Below are 23,868 nucleotides of genomic sequence, written 5' to 3' on the forward strand. Positions count from 1 at the left end.
GGTGTCAGTGTGAAGCCTAAATCAGTGCTAAGAAACTGGTAGGGAAGAAAAAACAAACTCTGCCTGTCCGATAATGGGTGTTACACTTGGCCCTGGTGAAAAATTGCAGGATCAAGGCATTTTGAAATTTGTATCTTGCTGTTTTGTCACCATTTTGCCTCCCCAGCTTGGAAGATTAAGAGTGTCTAATATGATGCCAGGGCTTCTTTGCTGGAGGATGTTTCTGAGCTGCTTTCAAGCCATTTAGGACACAATTCTGATTCTGAGTTTCCTGAAGATAAGGCCTGATGATGGAGGGAGGCAAATGAGGGGAGCGCCAACCTGTAGCACAAAACGCTTTATTCCATTCATCTAAGCATCTCTCTGAGACAAGGTAAAAGTGCACAAGTGATGAAAAAACAATTCTAATGTCATGACTTGCTGACAGGCTCACAGGGCCTGATCCTCAGCTGCTTCCTCCTCCTTTTTGCTGTTGTCTGTGCTGGTGGAGGATCACATGGAAGGGAGGTCAGGCAAGAGACCTTGCCTTCCATGTGCCCTGCCATGATCCCCTACACTCACTTCTTTTGCTCTTTCGATGGTGAGTCCACTCCACATGAGTGCTTGTGTATGGCAGATGCACCACCTGCTCTCCATCACATTTGCAGCCCAGAGTACCCAGTCCTCAAAATTTCAGTGTGGAGGCATTTTTTTACCCCACCCACTTTCCAGCTATCCCACCCAGGTAGACAGGATGAGCAGAAAGAATCCTTGCCTTGATAAGATTGATAAATGTGTTTGGAACAGAGCTCCTCTCTTCTGGAGCCCATATGGAGTCCAACCCAACTTCAATCTCATAGCTGACTCGAAAGAAAAAGAAATTGGCAAGTCCCTAAGTACTGATAAAGATTCTAAAAGTTACAGATATTGGCATTCTTTTTAGAGCCTGGAGTGATGTTATATTTACTTCACAACGTTAAAAACGTGCACAATGAACATTAGAAATCTGATAATTTATAGATAGATAATTTATTATCAGAAATAATAGATAGATTATTTGAAGAGTCATTTAATTTTCCAGTGCCACATAAATACCTGTCATTGACCACTACTATACTGGATCTCATATCAATACTCAACATTATACCCTAGACTTTACAAAACACATACAAGAGTGAAAATGTAAAAAAGGAGAATATCCTTGCTTTCGAGGAGCTGGCAGATTACTAACATCAGCCAGGTCATTTTAGAGGTTCCATCTCTGAAACTAGGTATGTGCTTCAGCACATGAAAAAACGTACTGAAGCTCAAATGGGCTTTACTGCCTCTTTACTGCATCTTGCAACTTTACTGCATTCTGTTTTTTGTTTTGTTTTCATAATAATACTGGCATATGGCCAACAGCCTCTTCCTGTGGTGGAATAACATAAGGGCATGAAGGTAAGGCTGGGATCAGATGGACAGGCACTGGTGAGAGATGTGGGTTTGGCAGTGATGGGGAACTAACCAGAACTACTAGCAACTCTTGAGGGAACCAAAGTGCAGGCAGGACCCACACAATTCAATATACTTCCTATACAAAAGGTCAGCACAGAATTTCTATATGAAGTATAATGAGTGTGGTGGCAGACTCTAGATGGATTTCATGGAAAGGGTTTTGCAATCCTGTCATATTTTTAACAAAGCTTTTAGCTCAAGTACAAGTAAACATTCTGCAAAAAGCTTTGAGGGTGAAAAGCTCAATAGGACATTTATTATTCCTAACAGGGTTTCTGTTTCGTTCAGGCATATATCTTTCATAAGAAGCTGAGTCTCCATTTTGCTGACATAATCCAGAAAGTACACCCTGAGACATGTTAATAGCAATGTGTCTCCACATCTCAACAAGTGTGAACACTTTGCCACCAGCAGCAACTGTGCTGACAATGGGATGACACTATAAAATGGTTGTACGCTGTGATATGAATCCTTTCAAGCCCAATGACTCTTGATTTCTACCCTCATAATCACTATGAATCAAACTTATTCCTTCTCACTACCACCATATTCAACCTGGGTCTAGGTAGCTGACGAAAATGTGTTCTACCTCACTTTTGGGTGACAGCACAGACTCTCCTGTGGCTGCTATTCCAGCCTGCATGATTGTGTTCAACTGTGGCTTTTTAGTCTTTAGTCTTTCGTCAGGCTGCCCTGAACATACCTTTGTATGGAGATTTAGAGGTGTCAGTGTAGTAGAGAAGGCTCCATCACTGCTGCAGTTTCTCAGCAACTAAAGCCCGGCAGCAATGGATAGTTCTCTGATTATAATTATCCAAATCATTTAATAGGCAAGATGTTAAAAAAAAAAAAAAGCTCTAAATTCTGCATCATTGCAACTGACAACAATCAATCTCACACCAAATTTCCCATATTCGTCTTTACTCCTTTTATGATAAAAAGTGAACTAAATCTAGATCTGCTGCAGTGCATACACTGACTTTAAAAAAGAACCACTAACATTAATCTGGCCCCTAAATGCAATAAGCTCATATTTGGAGGCAGTAGAGTATTCTTTCCTGAAAGTGTGAGTAATCATTTCTGCTAAATGTGTGCAAGAGGGGATACATTCCCTCGTGGAGGCTGTGGCATACAGATCCCATGACGGTTCTGTTGTGGGTGCCAATGCTGTTCAAAAGAGGACAGCAATCTTCTAAAACTTGTCTGAGGACAAGACAAGTAAATACAGAGGCAAATAATCAAAGCAATCAAACAGTTCTCCCTGAACAGTTGTCAAGACCACCAATATATACGTCCTGTGCCATGGGTTTGTGGTGGTGCTCATGATATGCATTCACCATAGCAACAAGATATTAATCATCAACACATACAGGCCTATGTTGGGTGCATGTCTTTAGAGGTGCAAGTTGTAGACTGCATCTGGTATACAAAACATGCCTCAACGGTACCAGTTTCAGTGTTACCTCCAGCAGCACTGCATAGTTGAATTCATTACAGTTGGGCTTACATCTTCCTCAGAAGTATCTGAATGTTAGGCCCAGCATAAAAATGCCTCGACATGAAGAACAACTTCTCTTCCAGTTCTGTGCCCCTCTTTATTTGTAGTTTTCAGTTAAACACCCTGGGCAAGTTCTTTGCTGGTGAGACACCAGTGACAGAAGTGGCACTATGCCAGCCCAGCATTTGGCACTGCATCCTCAGAGTGATGGCAGGGATTTTCAGAAGAGCTCAAGCAAGAAGGTTAGGCGCCCAATTCCTCTTATGCTTGGACACTAGCCTCTTGTCAGCTCATCAGGATTTCTGCAATGCCATTGATGACCAAGGCAGGCTTTTCCCATTTGCCAGCAAACCTGGAAATAGTTACCAGACAATTTAGTGCCACAAAAGTTTCTGTTTCAGCAATTTGCTTTATTTATGTAGATTTTAATTTGAAGATGATGTACCAGTAAAGTGCACCTATACCAATCGGAGTACCAAGAAGAGTTTGGCATGCATTTTCAATGGTGAAGGTGATTCAACACCAGAACAGACATGTATTCTCTCTCTTGCTGGTGTCTTTAAACTAGGGCTGGATGTCCTCTAGCCACCTGGATGGTGCTTTTTGACAGTTTTGGGCTCAGAACAGCTCAGTGAAATGTAATGATCGTGATACATAGACCAGGCTATGGAGTTTCTTCTGGCCTTATTATTGCACAAGGAAGTTACTATCTGCAAAGGAAATGTGTGTCCCTATAGAGGAACAGCAGGCCATGGGAATGTTGGTCAAAGCTGGAAGTACATGCTGCAAGGTTATGAACAGCTATTGAACATAAAAGGCTGAAAGGGTTCAGTTACTGGGAATTTCTGACCCTCTCTGGAACTTTTACTTGGTCTTTAGATGCTACTGGTGTCAGGGTTTCACAGGCATTGGAGGGTAGGCTTCCAGTGTTCTTTGTTAGGAAATAAGAAAACAGTATTTTTTTCGTGGTGGTAACAAGCATTTATATAGCAGAGGGAGCCTGGTATCTGTGGGGTTTTCTGTGGAAAATACACCAAAGACAGTCATGTTTAAAGTGCAAGTGATAAAAAACACATGAAGGCATCACACAAAATAGGTCAGATGCAAAAATACTCCCTATGAAATTGGAGAGGGGAATGTAGGCAAGTGGGGTTTTGTTATCTGGGCTGGAATTTAATCAAGATTCAATTATGAGGTGATGTGGTACTTCAGTGGTGGGATCACCGCCTCAACAAAGCTCTGCTAGATTCTGCCTGTCTTTTCACAGATGTCAGGTGTGCACTGGTATAACTTCTCCAACCTCAGCAGAGCTGATCCTGAGGTACACAAGGACACTCATATTCAGATTTCCCAGCTCTTCCCCTCCTCTTCCCCTCCAGGTCTCTCTGCTCGTGTCATGTGGAATGGCAGAAGTTCAGGTGTGGATCAGAGAGACTTTGAAATGGAAAATCAGAGAATACCGCAGGTCATATTGAAGAAGAGCTGGCAAAGCTTAGGACCGGGATAGCAGAGTGGTGAGGGTTAGGACTAAGGTACATTGGTAGGCTTGTATGGGGTGCTGCGTTTGGAGTTCCAGAGAGATCTGCAAGCCAAGAATAATGAATACTGGCAGAGCTCCGTGTGAGTAACAAACGGCTTATCCTGCCTAGGCAAATGACAAAATGTTACGTACTGGCATTTTTTAAATAGATTTTTTTTTTTTTTAAGAAAAGAAAGATTAAAGCAACCGCTATAGCTAAACACGCTGCTTTGCTCTGATAAGATGCCAGAATCGTATGACTTCTACTTTGTAACAAGGTTCTTGGTGTGGGTGTAGCAGCCCCTCCTCATACCTAGCGGATACACTCTAGGGAGTTTTTACAACAGTGAGTATTGCCTCTTGTAAGGTCACTGAGTAAGAAAGTTAACAATGTTCTATGAAGAATTGCATGTCTTGAGTGTTTCCATCAGAGCACCATGGGACAGTCTGATGAAAAGGTTATCGTCACTGTTACGTGCACAGCAATGACCTCCCATGCATATTGTTCTGTAAAATGTTGGGCCTCTGCCCTGCCATGCCCTCCACCAAAGTCATGCCCGTAACTTAAAAACGGAGGACTTGATGTAAATTCAAGTCAGTCCATTTCACAAAACACCTCTGTCTCTCAGACAGCAGGTAGACAGAGGCTTGGCACTGCCTCCACTGCTCAGGGTCTACATCTTGCTGCTGTTAACGCTGTCATGGTACTGCTCTCTCTTTAGCTCCTGATCGGACAAACCTGTGTTTGGAGGCTGGGCCCTGTCGGTGATGCATCTTCATTTTCCTCCTGTTCCACATTTGGAGCCTTATTGTGCAATGCAACATTCACTTTCTTCTCAAGCCTCTCATTGTCAAGTGCCTGCTTATGCTTGGACATACTGGGACCTACAGGCAGCCTAGAAGGAGATGCCAAACTTGATCTTGGGATGGTTTTCCAGGTGCAAGGTATGTATTACCAAAGACACCAAGCACATCACCTCCACAACAAGGTCTCTAGGCTTTACTAGGTGACATAGAGCAATTGGCTCTGCAGTTGGGAAAGCAGGAGAACATCTTCAGGGACGGGTAGTCTCTGCACTTGTGGGTTAGCCATGCTTTGAGCCAAGGCATGGGGGCGACAAGAGGACCTACACTGCCTGAGACACGACTCGTTTCTACAGCAGCCTTGGCCTAAGAGTGCCGAACCGAGGGAAAACGGTACATAGACCGTGAGGTAATTTCCTACGCCAAATTTACTTGCTCGTGGGCCCGACCTGGCAGCAGGGCTCCGCAGTGAGTGCCAATGCCAGCGCCAGCCCGGGGACGCCCAGCAAGGCAGTGGGGCGAGCGGAAGGGGCAACCAGCGCGGCCCCCCCGGCGAGTGCCGGCCGCACTGGCGGGTCGTCTCCCGCAGCCCCGCCGCGGCTCCTTGGCACCCGGCACCCCATCAGCCGGTGAGGGGCAGGCGCAGCGGCCGCCCCAGGTGCCGCAGACACGGGCAAGCAGCCCGCCCCTCTCCGGACAGCCCGCGGCGCAGCACCGCGCCGCCCGGAGCCAACCTGCGCCGCCTGCCTCACGCCCGGGAGCGCTGGCAGGGCGGGGCGGGGCGGGGCGGGGCGGACGGCCCTGCCTCCCCACCATTGGCTGCGGACCGCGGCGGCCGCGCTGAGATAGGTCAGCGCCTCAGTCAGTGGCGCCGGGCCCCGCCCCGCCGCGGCTTTATAACGGGCATCCCCATGGCCGAGGCGGGTAACCTGCCGCGGAGGGAGGGGGCAGAGCCGCCAGAGCTGGCCCGGGGCGCCGCGCTCACCGCCCGCCGACTGGCACGCCGCTGCCGGGCCGAGGGGTGGCTGCCCGGGAGAGCCGTCTGCGGTGCACACAGAGCCCTGCCGCTGTCCCTCTGCTACCCCGCCGCTGCCGCCCCGGGGGACGATGCTGTCGCGGGCCTGGCGCTGCGCGGGGGCTCGCCCTTTCCTGCTGGCGCTGCTGCTGGTGCATCTGCCTCAGGGTCGCGGCCACCGAGCCACTGGGCCTCGGGTAAGTGAGGGCGGCGGGGCTGCCACGCCGCGGCAGGTTGTCCTGCGCCCGCCCCGCGCCCTGTCAGCGCCGCAGGTGAAGCCCCGGGTGCGCCCCGGGCCGGCTTCCGTGGGCGCGGACCCTTGCAGGGGCCTCCGCGCTCGGTCGGAGCCGGGTGCCAGCGGACTGCACGAAGGGTCTGCACCGGAGCGACTTGTTGGTGTTTATTGCAGGGTAAAAAAGGAGGGTGGGGGTTAGCAGGCTGTGATTTTATGTTGCTGGTCTTGCATTTGATGTAGCCCCTGTTCCCAGCACATAGCTCTAGGACTTTTTTTAATGTTACCAAGTAGGGATTAAATGAATCCCAGCAATAAAGCTAGATGCCTTCAGCCCAGACTTCTCCCCGTAGGAGTCTAGCTCTGCTTTTTTAATCTGACAATGTTTGACTTACTGGGGCTGTTAATTTCACTTACCCAACTATTACATTGCTCTGGGGGAGAACCCAACATCTTTTCTAAATATGGTCCTCCCAGTGAGCTAATGTTACCGCTGCAGCACCACGACTGAGGAGCACAAGAGCTTTCAATTATAAAGCTGCAAAACAGTAGCTGTTCTTCAGCCAATGCTGCAATAAAAGCACAGCTCTGGGTAAGTGGAAAAACTTGATCTCTCTGCAGGCGTGTTGGATGGATTGACCATGTGCATTCTTAACCCATCAGTCTGAAACAGCCATGAAATGTACCTAATTAACTTACACCATGGTTGGGCAAGACCAGCAGTCTTTGGAGTCCCTACTCAGCCGAAGTGTAACAATAAGGGACTTGAGTGCAATGTTCTAGTTCTTTAATAGAAGTGCTGTTTGACCATGCTGGTTATTAAATGCTTCTCAGAGCCATGGAAAGTGTACTGGCTGCACTGGTGTCCCTGTGTTCAGCTGTGCTGTGTAGCCTCTTTTATAGCCAGATGTATAACAGCAACTGTTAGAATGTGGCAGATCAGAACTAGTGTGTGCCACAAATTCTTGGAGACCTGTTGTAAAAGATGGGGAAACATAGGGGTGCTTATGCATGCATCTGCGTTACTCGATATCAAACCTAAACCTCAAAGCTGGAGTGATGCCAGATAGAGAGGAGCTTTGAGGTGATAAGTAAGAGTCTGGCTGTATGACTATGGCCCCTCACCAGCACTGGCATCCAAGTGCTTTAATGAAGAGCAACTGAAACAAAGAACAAAATAAAAAAGTCCTGATGGCAGTGCACAATTGCACAATAAGCCTGTCTATCAAACAGTTTCCATGTATGCTGTTTTTATATACTGTACTTTACAAGGCAGTTTAATTGCTCCCTGTGCTGTGTCATCTTTGGAATGAGAGCTACTTCAGGAGAGTGGAAAACCAAATACAAAGGACTACTGATGTACTTTTCACTTGAAGGAAGTGAACTGACTTTGCTGTCTCTCCCTTCGTGACTGGGGGAGAGTATCAGCTGTGAGCATCTATGCCTACAGTTATATAGAAGGATGTGCCTTAAAGTTTTAGCTTCTTAAAGTTTTAACTTAAGTTCTCTTAACTGAAAAGCTGTGAACTTCCCGGATGTTTTAATTCGTGAAGCCTGTCTTCTCTTCCTTCTAAGTGTCATTCTTAAGTGCATGTGAAGGTGGGGAATATGGTTTACTCATTTGCAACCATGTTGACTGGTATGATAAGCCCCTAAGCTTAATCTGTTCTAGTGATTAGACATTGCAAGTAAAGTTGATGCTAGTATAAAGATGCCATACTTTAGATGCCAATGTACACAAGGAAATTCTTTATTATTCAATTTTTAATGACTATTACCAAGTTACACCAGTGTTTCTCATGCTGACTTGTGATCCAGAATCTATTCCTGTTAGAAACCTTCCCTGGATTGGAAGGGGGGGGCGGTTGGCAGTGTTGGGGTTCACAGAATCACAGAATCACAGAATCCCAAGGGTTGGAAGGGACCTAAAAAGATCATCTAGTCCAACCCCCCTGCAAGAGCAGGGTAACCTACAGTACATCACACAGGAACTTGTCCTGGGGTCTGATCCTGTGGGTTTTCAGTTGCCAAGTATGATGTTTACGGTTTCACACTTTTCCCCATGGTAAGCACTAGAATGACAATTTCTGCAAGCTGAGATGCTTTTAAAGGTGAACAGCAGTGTTTTATCCTACTCAATGAGTTTAAATGAGCATCAACAATGCTTAAAGCAGCTTCTTGATCTTTCTCCTTGTATTTCCCTCTTACTACTGCAGTGTTGCTGATAAGCTAGGCAGACAGCGCTGTCACTGAATGCATAGGCAGGGGAGTGTGGTTTGCTACTCTTTGCAGAAAATGATGAAAAAATAGTGGTATTGAAGAGAAATAAGTATATCTAGATCTCCTGTGTCAACAAGGGATCAAACTTTTGGATAAAGTGAGTTAGCTCAAGGTGATTACTTAAATACTGAGGTAGATTACAAGTGCAGTAGTATCTGGCCTGCTGGGGTACTTCAGCCACTCAAAAGATGTACAAAGCTTGTTTCCTGTTATAGTAAACCTACGAGCAGTGATGTGACTCCCTTAGACTTGGAAGCATGAGTGACCTGTAGGAAACATCTGGCTTTTGTACCTATGCTGTGGCCCTCTGACAGTTAACAACAGCTGTCCTAAGTAAAGCCCCATAGTAAGTCTAATATCATGGATGTCCCAGAAATAATTTGGAAGCCTAGGGCTGTTTTGTAACTCCTTTTCTCACTTGATAAGCTCTAGAAAAGCTTCTGCTATGTTTTGCAATTGCTAGGTCATTTCTACTTTTGTAGGTCTAAAGAGTGCTGTGGAAGCGATCAACTGACTTTACCTGGAAAATGCCTGTCTGAAGGATGTGGCCTTCTGGAAAGAGATAATCAGGCTTTGCTTTCTATTCATTTTCTGTTGTTGCATGCCTCTGCTGGCATGAAATCTGGAGTTGTGTGACAAGCCAGGTCTTGCTGTTTCCCCTCCTTGACCCCAAAGTGATAGATGGGGAGCTTGACTGGGCTGGCTCTTGCACCTCCGACTGTGTGGTGCATTTGAGCAATACTCTTTCATAGCAGACTAAATAGATTGTGCCCCTGCATTTTGAGTATAATGCCTGGCCATTACGAACTTGCTCTAGTTATGGCAGAGAACTGTTGGTGGAAGTAATGACAAATACTAGTACAGGAATATGGTGGTTGCAGAAGGAGCAGAACAGGACTGCAGCAGTCAAAAGCTGTCCTAGGAACTGGCTTGGATTTTTGGAAGATTTGGGATCTGTACCTTGCAGTGACTGCAAATGACTAAGAAATGGGAGGGAAGGGCGGTCACTGTAACTTTCTTCCTAGTTTCATGCATGGAAATGTGCCATATCCCTCCTTGAAAGGCATGCTGGTTAGAGATGGTGGGACCTTCCAGTTCAGTGCTGTTGTAAAGGGAAGGTAGTAGGTAGCAAAACTATGAAGATACCCGCATATTCCAGTGCGTAAACTGGAGTGCCACAGAGCAATGGGCATTCTCTGCTACTAGTTAGAACCCCAAATAAGAACTGTGATAAGAGTGCTGAAAAGGCTCCCGCAGCTTTGCCATTCCCTATGGAGGAGCAAGCAGCATTGCAGCTTGGGTCAAGGCACCTGTGTTCTGCTGTACATTCTCACTGCAGCCCTGCTGAGAGGTTTCCACAAAGCAGATGTCTTTACACATGCTCTGTTAAAATTAGGGAGATTGCGTTCTTCATGGTGGGAAGAAATTGGAAAAAGACTTATGATAAAAATATAAAGCAGAGGGCTTCATATGAGGGAGATCTAGAGCAGATGAGTAAAACTTAGGTTTTCAATGACTCATTTTTCTTTGTTTGAGCTTAATTATCACTCTGCATTGCAAAAGTCTACACTGCTAAGTAAAATCTGAAGCATTTTAATGTTTTAGACTACCTTACTGTTGGTGAGATTTATTTTAATGAAGGATAAGTACTCAAAGGCAAGTCTTTAGAAAAGCATCCCCTAACAGGGCAGATCTGTTTACTATGGCAAAGAGCTTTTGGTTACAGGTACACTGTTTTAGTTCAGTGAGAGATGTTCTTGCTTAAATGGAAGCTCTAATTGTACATAGCGATAGACTAATTATTTCTCCTTCTCCTTGTTTCTACTTACACCTTGAATGTTAGACAGCTAAATTCTTTGATATGTACCAAAGAAACTGATCTTTCTGTTTATACATTATTCAAGTGTGTTGAGGAAAGGTATTAATTCTTGTATGGCAAAGTATTAAAACATTGTTACAATGCATTAGTATTGAAACAGTGGGTCCTGCTCTAAATGGGAAAAACACTGTAGGATCTAACTTTCTCTGTGTAGTCTTAGAGTTGGTGTTTCAAATGCCTGAGCTTCTGTGTTGGCTATGAGAATATCTCACTTATGTTAATGATTATCTGCTGCTAATGAAAGATTTCTGGCCACCGAAACAACTGTTACAGAGAAGGAAGCTACTTGTGTATTTCTGCTGGTGGTGGCAGCAAGCTCTTTAGTTGGTGGAACACCTACAGTGATAACCTCTTGGACTAGTTTTCAAGTTTCTAGCACTAGTCATGTGCTAAGGTAATCTTCACTGCCATCAATGCAGAGCAGATGCTGTCTTGGCATCTTTCATTTCCAGATGGCCTGAAGCAATTGGTAAAATGACTATAAACTTCATTTCAGTGGTATAGTAGCTCTGAAATATTAATACTGCTGTTTAAACATCTTAGATGTTCTTATCCTGCCATCTCAAACTAATTGCGACATTACTATGTCAAAAAAAAACCAAACAACCCCAAACAAACAAACCCCTATTTGTCTTCTGCTTGGCTGCTGAATCCCCAGCTCTTCTGGGGCTGGCACATCTTGATAGTGCAGTGAAGTGTTGCGTAATAAACTTTATGCTCACATTAAAAACTAAACATGGAAGCAATGCAGGTGAAACTGAAGCTAATCCCTGAAGGCTGCTGTGCTGACTGTCACACTGCCTCTGTGTGACAGCATGATGGTTTCCTATCAGAGTCCTCCAGCAGCTGCCATGAGGTCCCTGGTGCTGACACAACGTCCAGGGACTTAGTGGCACAGCAGGCCTTGAGTCAAGCTTGGTGTGCAGAGGTGGTAGTTTGCTGCTTGGTCATCAAGTGAAGTTCTGGCAGAGAAGCAGATGTTATAACTTGCAACTTGAACCATGAAACCTACTTTTAGTTGTGTTAAAACTTTAACTACTGTCCTTGCATTGGTAGGACTTTAGGCTTCCTATGCTTGTTTATGAGAAACTCTCCCATTTGTGAAGTTTTTGCCCCAACACTGAAGGGTGCCATTGCTGTGGGTGCATTGCTTCTGCGCTGGAGCTTTTCTGGGCAAGGTTTGAGGTCAGTGTGAGATGTTTGCTTGCAGGATGTGATGAATGTGGTACATAACTGTCCCTTTTCTGACTGGCTCACTTGAGCAGTATTTGTGTTCAGCAGCCAACATATGAGTGCCATGAAGCTTTCTCTGTGTGGTGACTTTAATGCCTGTAGGTATGAGGAGGGAGTATTCTGGCACTGAAACCCTTCTGATGATGACCAAGAATGCAGCTCTGTGTTGTCCCCCATCCATGTCCCATCCCCCCCCCCCTTTTTTGATTTTTTTTTTTTTTTGGTAGCTTGTAGGTTTTTTTTTTTGGTAGGTGTTGTAGCTATAGGAGAGTAACAGCACAAAAGCATGGCTAGTCATACCAGTGTGTAAAGCTTGCACTCAGGGCAGTGAAAACAATTGCTTACTATATGAAGGAGCTCTTTGTATGTGACCTCATGCAGTAGGCTAGTGGTAGCTCTTCAGCCTAGGGATGAGACCTTACCTGGAAAGCAGGCTTATGGCTCCTGTCCTGGATGTTTTTGTTTATTGCTTTTTTTTTCTCCTCCATATTGCAGTACCCTCCTGATACAACTTACCCTTCTACAGGATGCTGCAGTAAAAGTGGAGATAGTGATATTCATGAGCATTAAAGAAGAATGAATCATCTACTCATTTGGTGAGGAAAATATTGCCTTGTATAGTGGCCTTGCCCACTCACAAATGCTATTCCTTATGGAACTGAGGAGACAAATATGGCTTTTATGCTTACCTGCAAGACTTGCTCTGAGGAAATGTGCTGAGTAAAAGGCCTACATGCTTGAAGCGTAGTCCCTACGATGTGGGGAGGGATGATGGTGCAAGTGGAAGCTTTGCCTTATTTATTCTAGTCTATGTGAAGCTTCCAAGGTAGCCTTAAGACAGGCCAGGGCCTGATGGGATGATGCTAAACTGCCAGTGGCAGCCTGCAGTAACAGCCTTGGTGGAAGGCTGTCCTGCCAGATGTTTCTAGTGCTGGATTCTCTGGGCCAGTTGTATTCTTGTTCTCAGACCAGTGGCCTAGAAGCCCCCATAACCCTCCATAAGCACTGCTAGACTCCTCCCTGGCAGTATTCTGGCTGTAGCCTGCTTGGGAGGACAAGCCTGCATGTTGGGTTTGTGCATTTTTGCCTCCCACTGGCTTGTGTCTGAGCCAGCTGCTTTTGAGGGCCCACTGACAGGTGTTCTCATTTGGAGTGGCACGTAGCTATGCAGTGGGGAAGTGAGTGGTAGGTGTGAAATGAGAGCAAGCTTAGGTGCTTCCCCTCAAGGCCTGTGCCTAGAGATAGGAAAATAACACCGGTTTCTATAGGAACAGAGGATGTATCATTAAAGGTTGGCTCAGGGCTTTGTCAAGTAAAGTCTGGCAGCAAAGCCTAGACAAGCTGCCCATCAGTACTGCTGGCAGACTCTTCCATGCAGGTGGAGGAAGCCATACAGAAACTGGTGTGTGTAGGCAGATAACTTTCTCTGCCGTGGACACCCAGACTCCTCTCCTGGGCTGGAGCTGGAGTTCCTGAGGAGACTACTGCCTCTGGATGAAGAATGTGAATGGATATGAGCAGTGCAATAACATATGGGTGAGTGTCACAGAGTACCATGCTGCTCAGTACCTGAGTACAGACTCAGACCATGTGCCATAGTTCTGTAAACTGGGTTGTCTTGCCCCAAACACTGACTTGGAGTGGCTAAGGGGGAAGAAGCAAACTGTATGCATGGACCATTCTTTCTGTGTAAGGCATAACTGAATTTATTGAGACTGGCCTGGAAGACTACATGATAGCCCTTGTCAGTCTAGTAGTGGATCAAATTTAATTTTAGAAGAGCATTGGCCTAATATTTTTCCTATTCTGAGTCCTATGGCAAAGTGAAAGAATGTAACTTCACCCTTTTCAGAGTGGAAGAAGACTGGTGTTCTGCTGCTGAGACATTTTCTTAAAGCTGGGGTGGAATTGGTGGTAAAGGTGAGGGCTTTCTCATGGATGAGCTTTTGACAGAAAGAATGTTAGGAAGTGCAAGGGAAGGTTCATAGGAATAAGGAAGATGGGGAAGTAGGACAGATGAAATAACTTGCTTTCCTGGGGTTTTTCTTGGCCACTGGTCTAGTTAATGATACTTGGAACTGTATTCAGAGGGAAGTGCCGATCCTCAAATAGTGTGCTTCCAAACACTTAGTGGGCAGATTCTGTTTCAGAGTTTCTCTTGGCTACCAGTCCTCTGTTTGTATTAGCTAGGTTATAGACTGGAAGGGATGTGGAAAATTTTGTCCATCCCTGCTCTCTTCCCTGCTCTGTGGTTGAGATCAATCACTTAAATTGCATGGGGTAGCCATACTCTGCTTTGTGTTTAGAAGAGTCCACTCGCAAGCTTAGCTGCTATACTTAGGCTTGTTTTGATGCATGGAATAGTGCTTGTTCTGTACTCTTGTGGAGTTCCAGAATTCTGGGTTAAGAACTTTTTCTTTGGTTATACAGAGAACCTGAAATATGAGAATTTGATCCTTCAGTTGCAATTCTAATACTTTAGGGTTTGACACTCCAGCAAATTAAAGCAATGCAGCCTTAATGTAAAGGTAACTATCTTGTTTTCTGTGGCCACCACCATGAAGCTGAGTGGACTCATGGCTGCTCGTTGGGCTGTAGAAGTAGCAGTGTGGTTACCTCTGATATAGAGGGAGAGTGAACCAGAAATCAAATAGATAAGGAAGCATCCTTAGGTGCTAAACCTGGTAAGGGTAGTGGTATCCTTTCATGTACAACAAGGACACATGCCTAGGAAAGGTGTCCAGATGTACGCTATCTCTAGATCTTGCTTCTGTGTGTACCAGATACGCACTAGTCAGAAGCAGATAGGATCATAATCTCTTGTTGCAGTATAGGCTCCCTTCAGTAGCATGAAGATTAAAGAACCTACTCTAGCTGGTACATCAAACCACTTCTCTTCCCATTTCTTTGAAGCAGATTTACATGCAGTCTACACTTAGGCTTGTACCTCATTCCACCAAAGTATTTGTGTAAGTTAAGAACTAAAAAGCCAGAAGCTCTTGGTTGTAATTTCCAAGTGGAGGATATTAAATGAATTGGAGTTTGTGGATACTAGCCAGATAAAGGGGTTTGAGTCTGAGCCAAATAGCTACTTCTGATTTGGGTTGAGTTACCATGCATAAGGGTGGTAACTCTTGGTTTGCATTTGGCATATTCCTCTGCTTTAAAAAATGAGCAGGCAGGTGTTGCAAAAGTAGATAAGCTGTGTACAAATGCAGCTTTTAAAAATGTGCATGTATCTGGAACACTAGAGGGTAATGTGCTCCAAACTGGTAAGTGAAAGGTGAGTTTTAATGTGTACATTTCTGTCTTAGTGGAAGCAAAGTACTTCTAAGGCTGAAGTCCATGAGACTGATACGCATAAAATGAACTGGGCTGTGCACGCGATGGACATAGCTTTTTTGCTACACAGTTCTAGAGATTGATTGCTATTGTTTCCTTTTCTGTGTCTTAATCTAAAAATTTGTGAATGTAGAAGAACTTGTTCCACCCTTTTAACTTAAACCCAATACCAGTATCTACCTCCAAGGCTTTGGAGTTCTGTCAGGTAAGGGATCTGATGTAAGGCAGCAATGCAGCACTGCAGCCATGTCCTCCTGCTGTTACGGTAAACTGTAGCCAATTGGATTCTTAGTTCTGCTGGTGGTGGTATTTGCCCTCAGATGCAATCCGTCTGAAATAGTCCTGAAATATATGCAAGATACAAAAATCGACCATGCCAGAGCTTAACTTATCCCATGGCAACTGCTTTCAGAAGCAGGATATCTTAAGTACACTGCTCATGTGTACAAGTCCACAGGTTTACTTCTTGACTGTAAGAGAATGATGCTGTACCTAAAGACCTCAGGTTATTCTAGAGGTGCTGTCCTGCACTTTCTAGATAAAATCTGAAGTGCTGGCAAAGTGGCAACTGCTTGTATGAATAGGTAATACCTAAAGGTGGAAGAAAATACTTCAGTGGTGGCTGTGCTTCCTAACGAATGGCTCATGCTTTCCATAAGAGGGTCAATGTTGAGGGAATTTGCTATGAATTTTTATCAGGGTTGCTATCAGTATTCCTCCTACTTCATCAGTGTCTGTGAGCTATCTTTACAACTGTACTATTACCCAGGTACAGCCGGCACTTTTAGGAGCAGGAATCATACCTTTAGGTGCAGGATTGAAAGTCAGAGCTTTAACTTGTTAGGTGCTCTGTAGAGCCAGTGATATTATGCTGCATTGAGGCAGGATGTTCTCTCAGTGGCAGTAATTGGTCTTTCACTCTTTTTACTCTTCCTAGTTTAAGCTTGAACTGTAGAAGGAGCAGTAGCTGCAATTTCTACAGACGTTAACAAGATGGACATAAACATGCTTTGGTGATAGTTTATTAAGGATGGTTAAACCCATTGTCTGGAAGTATGTCAGCCTAAATTAATTTTTTTGGATGCTCATCTTTAGGAGCTGCTAGGGAGGTGAGCATTCTTTTCATGGTGAACTCAAAGTGCTTTATGCTCCAACTTGGTGGTGGTTTTCCTTTTTTAAGTAAAGGACTCTTAAATTGAGGCAGGCCAGTTAGATCCAAAGTGCTCTGGTGTTACTGCCTGGATCTGTTAAAGACTTATGTTTTCCAAGGCTGCCAGGTTCTGTCCTCTCCTCACTTCCCCTGAATAATAAGTGTGTTGGCAGAAAAAAGTTGTATTCTGCTGGACTTGGTGTCACCTAAGCTACTGCCCTTAAAACTTGCAGGGTTGTTTAAATCTAACTGCAGGAACTCCCCTCAACTTCAACACCCTGAAAATCAGGATTACATTTAAGGTGGCTGATGGAGCTTTAAGTAACTCGTCAACTTTTGCCATGTTGTCACTAGTATAGGTGCCTTTTGAGGATAAACAGGATGGGGAGTGGGACTCAATCAGTGTGAAACTAGGGATCCTGATGCTTTTCTTGTCTTTAGTCTCATTGACAACTGAGGACATCTGAATTTCAGGATTTTTATTGTGAATGCTAGATGCCTAAGGGAGTTCCAGACCAGCTGGATTTGGAACAGAAAGAAGTTGTGCCTTTCTTTACCACAAAAGAAGTGCTTATTTACCTGAAGCACTTTGGCAGCAGTATTGGAACTGAAATTAGCTGTTGCTTATCAACATACTGGAGTGTATGGTTTGCAGATTTCTATTCTGGATGTAAAAGCACCCATAGGACAAAGCATCTTAACTCATCTGCTCTGTTTGTAAAGTCTGTTGATATACAAACAGCTGTAATGTAGTTATGCTAGCTCTCTTCTTAAGAGGATGAAGCTATCCTGATTCATGTCTGTGTGGTTCTTAAGTGAAAGTAAATTAAAAGCCCCCAAAAAACCACCATCAGTCCCAGCTTCCAAATAAAGTTTTGCCTATAGAGTGAACTTCAGAGAAACTGTGTAAAAGTAATGTTTTCTAGAACACCAGTGTTTTTTGGTGCTGAAGTTGGAACTGAGTGGGAGGAAAAAACCTACCACAGTTGTGTAAATTTGACCGCTCTTAAAACCTGCCTTTTAGCATCTCTGGATTGACCTAGTTGTATGACAGCACATCTTAAGCCCACAGATTTGAGACTCTGATCTAGCTTGAACAGCTGGTGAGTGTCAGAAGTAAATGAAGTTTTTAAGTTTCCTTTTGGAACCCTAAGAATTTACTTAAGTCTCCAAGATTTGCTTCTAGATCTGCTGGCATGAGGACAAACTAAAACCAAAAAAGCTTCCACAGCTGCTTCACCTAGCCCAGGGACTTCCTCCCCTTCCCTGCACAGGAGCGCCAGAATAGATGGGAAGAGTTCAGTAGGAAAATCCCATGCAATTTGCAAAGAGAAGGATTTGATTTTAATTGAAACTTTAAAAACCACAAGAAACTTTAGCTGTCAGCAGGTTTTTCTCCATATCAAAGAATATTGATTTCCAAAGGCATACCTCTTTTACCCTACATTAGAAAAAAAAAAGGAAGATGTCTTATCACAGTAACTGTTCTTACTGCTAAACTTGATACCTTCTCAGGTGTCCCATACAACTCTTAGCTAATTACTGCTTTTCTTAAGAAAATGTCCACATCGGACCTTAAGTGGGGAGTCTCCACTATAATTACTTCCAACTTAACCTGCCCACTGATCGTGTCACTTTGAGAATAGCTATAGATGAAAAGCTTCTGACTAGCTTTTTGCTTATGTCCAGACTTATGTCAAACTAAGCTCTACACCCACAGAGATGTGTACCCTGTGTATGCCTCTGTTCAGGAAGGGCAGGGAGAGTGGGAGAACAGTTCTGAACGTGGTAGTTCTTGCTGAACCCTGCCTGAAGCCTTTCTCCTGGCAAAGGTGAGTCCAACTTCAGGAATTCATGTTTTTCTTTGGAAATCACTGGGACAGGTAAATCAATTTAAACTGTACGTATATTTTCCACCTGACATGCTTTCCTTCAGTTTGTTCAGCTTTGATAAACTCCTCTCAGGTGTAGAGATGTAGCCAACCTTTCAGTGCAGTGATTAAGTGCAGCATGTCAGAGCAAAAGCTAAAGATGATTTTCATTTCTCTTTCCTTGTCTTCACCTTGCATGAAACCATGGAGGATACAAGCACTTGCACTCAGGAAGTGCCAGAAGGCTGATGATAGACATGATGAGGTCACCTCAATTTAAGAGGACAAAGTAGGGTGTTATCTTTGGCTTGACTCTGGTTAGTATTTATTAGAAAGCGAACCTAGGGATTACTACAAACAACTTAAGCCGAGTGTGTAAACTCTTCACTTCATGGCTGACTAATGTTCATACATATCCATGCATTTCCTAAGGCAACCAATTAGGATCAAGTGAGAAAAGATAATCTTGTTAAATCTCATGCCAGTGTTCAGATGGGTAGAACCATACTTTATCTAAAATTGCTTTAGTGGGACACGCTAGTGGCTTTTGTTTCCCTAGCAGATGCTGATGTAAAAATACAAGGCTGTCTTGGCATCTGTTTTGTTGTGAGGTGATTGACACCAGTGCTTGGTGTTGTTTACATAAAGCAACTGAATGAAGTCACTGCTGGATTCAGCAAGATACAAATGCTGTCTTAAGCTAGTAAATGCTGACATCAATGACGCCTGCTTAGTTAATGCCCTGTACTAAACTGCAGCAGGATTTGATAACTCTGAATAGAGGAAACCTCTTGAAACAGGCAGGGGACAGGATGTGAGGAAGAATTTCTTTCCCAAAGAGTGGGGAGTACTTTCTTCTTTCTCATTCCCCAGCTCTGTCTTTGTTTTTGCTGTGGTTGCAGTATCAACTCTTTAACTGAAACTCTTGTCAAGCTGCTTTCTGGCTTCATATCAATGGGCTCTAGATCCCTGAAATGAAGGGGGAAGCACCAGGAAATTTCCTTTACCTTAGGAAGACATGTGCCTCTGTGTTAGGTTATTTTCTGGGGAGAAAGCTGCTGGTACCTATGTCATCTTGTTATCAATTGATGATGATTAAAATGTACATCTGACTTTTGGGAATATTCTAGATGTGTTATGGGGCAACATCTGTGTTAAATCTAGGGCTGTATGCAGAGGCTGTTCAGCTTGAACAGTTTTAGTTGGACCTACTGCTTTCAGACAGTGAGCTTGACTTTGTAGGAAGCTTCCCTTTAAGTGTGATTTCCCCTTTGGGGAAAGTCTTTGTAGGAACTGAGTGAGATTATAAAGTCATCCCATTTTAAAACTCAAATGGCTGCGATTCAAAAATACTCCAACCTACTAAAGAAGCAGTTGTGGAGGGCTAAATAAATAACTGGCAAGTGTCTGCCTTAGCTGAAGCTTGGAATCCACTCTGGTAATTGCAATATGAGCTCTTAGGGTAGAAAAGAAAAACAAAAGGCAGATGTTTCTTTATCAGTCTGAAAGGTCAACAGTTCTCCTGGAAAGATGGGAGAGCTCAGAACCTCCAACTTGCTGTCAGTCAACATGACAAGATTAAACAGAACTGTAATTAATCATTTGCATTCACTTAATTCCCCATTCCTTCCTTTGGTTGCTTTATTTGCTGTTTTATTTGTTTATGCTAGGGAAAGCTTCCTTTCTAGGTTTCAAACAATCCCTGTATTTCTTAGGTCTTGCTTATGCTACAGTCACCTCTAATGACAAGCAAGATGGCACTAAGTCATCCACAGGACCAAATGGCATGGGCAGTTATTCACTAAAGTGTGAGAATGGTGCCTGGAGTCTGCAAATTAGAAAGGTTTCTGCTTTTCTTTTTACTGGTGTGGTTGGCTAACCTTGCCCAGCTGCCAGAGCCTCCTCACTTCTTCCTCTGGTCCAGCATGGGTCTTTCCTGTGGGCTGCAATCTTCCAGAAAATCTGCATTGTGGGCTCCAGGTTCCTTCAGGAAATATCCAACTGCTCTGCTGTGACATCCCCTCCATGGGCCTGCTCCACCATGGTCTCTTTGGCAGGCTACAGAGCAATCTCTGCTTTGGCATCTAGAGCACCTCTTTCTCTGACCTTTTTGGAACTGTGGCTTCTCACTTCTCCCCTGCCATGTGACATTCTGCCTTTTAAGTATGTTTCCGAAGGCATCATCATCTTGGCTGATGGGTTTAACTTTGGTCTGCAGTGGGTTGTGTTGTGGAACCAGCTGTGTCCACCACAGGGCAGTCACTGACTTCTCACAAAGGCCACCTCTGCACCATGCTGCTACCAATACCTTGCCACACAAATCCAATGCAGCTGATTGGGCCAGGTTCTACACTGTTGGTCTACAGGCTGAAGAAGCAATGCTGCCTTGAAAGCCTCCAGTAGAGTCAGCAATGATGTGTCTGTGCTTCTGGAAGTACCACCAAGATGGAGTTTACACATTAGTCAAACTGGTTGTGCCCTGAAGTCAGCTGTTTCAGTTCTTTTCAAGGCAGTGTGGATGTCTTGCAGAGGTTGTGTATGGTTTTGCTGCAAAAGGTACCAGTGCACCTAAACTCAAATGATGTAGTCTAACATACTCTGTGTTGCTAGTATTTTTAAGATGTAGCATCAGACTGGCTGAGTACTTTCAGGTTCTGTTCCCACATGAATGTAGATTTCAGTACTGATTGTGCTGTTCTGTTTTTTTTTTTTTTCCATATGAGTGCTTCTGCTTCCAGAGTACTGTGGTTCTGTACTGATTGTGAATAGCTGCTTTGCAGGCATTTGGGTGACTTCCATAGTAATGGAAGGCCTGATCACCTTACTTGAGAAGTTCTTTGGGATTCTACAAACTACTGAGGTTTTAGATCACAGGGTACTGATGCAAGTTCTCTGGCAGTGAGGTGGGTGGGTGATGTGTGCTAAATCCCACAGGAACTTGAGCACCTACATGCTATCAATTTCTGCAGGTTATGGCTCCTTAAGGAGCCTCTAAAAATCTGGCATGGTGTTGCAATGCTGTTGCAGCCAAACCTAGGGACTGGCTTTTAATTTTCCCTCTTCAGAAGGGGAAGAGAGCACACAGTTAATAATGGGAAGAAGTACTATTACTAGTCCTGGTACTAAATAATTCCGAAAGAGGAGTTGCCAGATTTTGTAACTCCCCATAAACTTCAACCTGGGAAACTTATAGGAGCATCTATATAGCATCTGGATCTGGTGTTCTGCACCCTTGGATATGGACAACCCCCATGCTTTGATTCCCTGATGAGAGTATGTGTGGTGGGTTAACCTTGGCTGGACAACAGGTGCCCACCAACACTGCTCTACCTCTCCCCTCCTCAGCTGGACAGAGGAGAGAATATATCATGAGAGGCTCATAGACTGAGATAAGGACAGGGAGCAATCACTCACCAATTACCATCATGGGCAAAACAGACTCAGCTGGGGGAAATTAGTTTAATATTAACCAACTGAGAACAGGATAATGAGAAATAAAACCCAATCTTAAGAACACCTTCCCCCCCGCCCCCCAACTCCTCCTTTCTCAGCTCTACTTTCAATTTCTCTACCTCCTCCCCCTCAGCAATGCAGGGGATGGGGGTTGCAGTCAGCTCGTCACATGTTCTCTGCTGCTCCTTCCTCCTCATGGGAGGACTCCTCACACACTTTCCCTGCTCCAGCCTGGAGTCCCTTCCATGGGAGGCAGTTCTTCACGAACTTCTCCAGTGTGAGCCCTTCCCGTGGGCTGCAGTTCACTATGAACTGCTCCAGTGTGGGTCCCTTCATGACATGCAGCCCTTCAGGAGCAGACTGCTTCAGTGTGGGTCCCCGTATGGAGTCACAAGTCCTGCGGCAAACCTGCTCCAGCATGGGCTCTTCCTTCCACTGGTCCTGTCAGGAGCCTGCTCCAGCACAGGCTTCCTGCAAGGTCACAGGCTCGTTTGGACATCCCCCTGCTCCAGTGAGGGGTCTTCCACAGGTGATATCCCCTGCTCCACCACGGACCTCCATATGCTGCAGGGGCACAGCCTGCCTCACTGTGGTCTGCACCATGGGCTGCAGGGGAACCTCTGTTCCAGCTCCTGAAGCACCTCTTCTCCCTCCTTCTTCAGTGACCTTCACATCTGCAGAGCTGTTTCTTTCACATACTCTCACTCTTTCTCTGGCTGCAACTGGCCCTCCACAGTAATATTTTCCTCTTCTTAACCATGTTATCCCAGAGGTGCTATCACCATCACTGATGGGCTCAACCATGGCCACCGGTGGGTCCATTTTGGAGCTGCTTAGCATTGGCTCTATTGGACATGGGGAAGGGAGCTTCTAGTAGCTTATCATAGAAGCCACCCCAGTAGCCCTCCTTGCTACCAAAGCCTTACCAAGAAAATCGAATAGAATATATTTGGCACTTAACAGCAAAAAGTCTAGCTAGTGTTATATCAGTGCTATCAGTTGAGGGATAGAATCATGATGAAAGTTTACACCAGTTTTAATTTGTGAGCAGTTTTTTTCTCTTGGAGTTCAAGTTGCAGGTGCTGAAACTTGACATGTAATAGTGCTGGTGCTCTGTGCTTGATGGTGGAAAGGAATATGAACTTGAACAGAAGTAGCTTCAGAGAAAACCAACTGCCCAAATACTTAGGTTTCCTACTTAAATATCCTGTATGTCAAAGACCAAAACTTCTCTTATCTCTTAAAAGCTTTATTTACTGTTGCTTGAGGCTAAAACTTTTCTTTGATAGTTGTCTTTATCTTTTGCTGAACAGCAAGCAGTAATTTGGTCACAGTCACCAAACAGGATTAAAAATAAACCTTTTAAAGTTTCGAAAGTCTGCCAACTTCTCTAACATTTTAATCTGAGGGTTTAGGTCACTATGAAATTGTTTCTCAAAGCCTCATGAAGGCTATACTACTGCAGTAATTCATAAACACTTACTGACCTTACGCTTCAAAGCACTAATAAAGCTGTACTTCCTTTCTTGCATTGCTTGCTACCTTTTGGCAGGATTTTGTGGAAAGTACAAGCTTTAAGTAAAATAAAGCAATTATGGAAAAAAATATTGTCCTATCTGTAGAAGCACCACTGCTTGAGTTAAGATTGTTGGCAGTTAAGGGCAACAGACAACAAGCTTACATGTGTACTCTTGAGCTGTAACAGCTTCCTGTCAATTCAACCCATAAACAATCATTTATGTTGCATCCGTACTGTTGGTTGTCTCCAAGCCCATGTTTGAGTGTTTTCTGATCCCCTTCTGTGTGTTGTACTTACTGCTTTGGTCTGTTGTGAGCTACAGCCAGACAACTTAGTCCTGTGTCAGGGCTGACAAATTTTGCCTGCCAGCTGTATGGCTGGAGCTGGATTTAGTCACTTGCCTTGGTGTTCAAGTCTGGAAGAAGGACAGCTACTGAAGGCAGTTAACACAGCTCTAGACTCCTGGCTGAAGCAGTGACATCTCTTAGTAGTTGAGACTACAGGAGCTCTCATGGTAGTTCAGTGCCTGATAGCCAGCCAGTGCTGGCTGTAGGGATGGACCATGCAGAAAATGGGATCTTCCTGTTTCTACTGGCT

At 44.5% G+C, this 23,868-nt stretch overlaps 1 protein-coding gene across 7 annotated transcripts in view; it reads left to right on the forward strand.

The window, feature by feature from the left end:
• Nucleotides 1-6,222: 6,222 nt before the first annotated feature.
• The window catches only part of SMOC1 (SPARC related modular calcium binding 1), a 137,301-nt gene continuing 119,655 nt past the window's right edge, over nt 6,223-23,868 (forward strand). For all 7 annotated transcript variants that reach the window (XM_065686785.1, XM_065686788.1, XM_065686790.1 and 4 more), the window contains exon 1: nt 6,223-6,509. In XM_065686785.1, coding sequence (XP_065542857.1) covers nt 6,405-6,509 — 105 coding nt within the window. In that variant the 5' untranslated portion in view covers nt 6,223-6,404. The remainder of the gene's footprint in view (nt 6,510-23,868) is intronic.

The sequence above is a fragment of the Lathamus discolor genome, chromosome 6 (genome assembly GCF_037157495.1).
Source record: "Lathamus discolor isolate bLatDis1 chromosome 6, bLatDis1.hap1, whole genome shotgun sequence".
Lineage (NCBI taxonomy): Eukaryota > Metazoa > Chordata > Aves > Psittaciformes > Psittacidae > Lathamus > Lathamus discolor.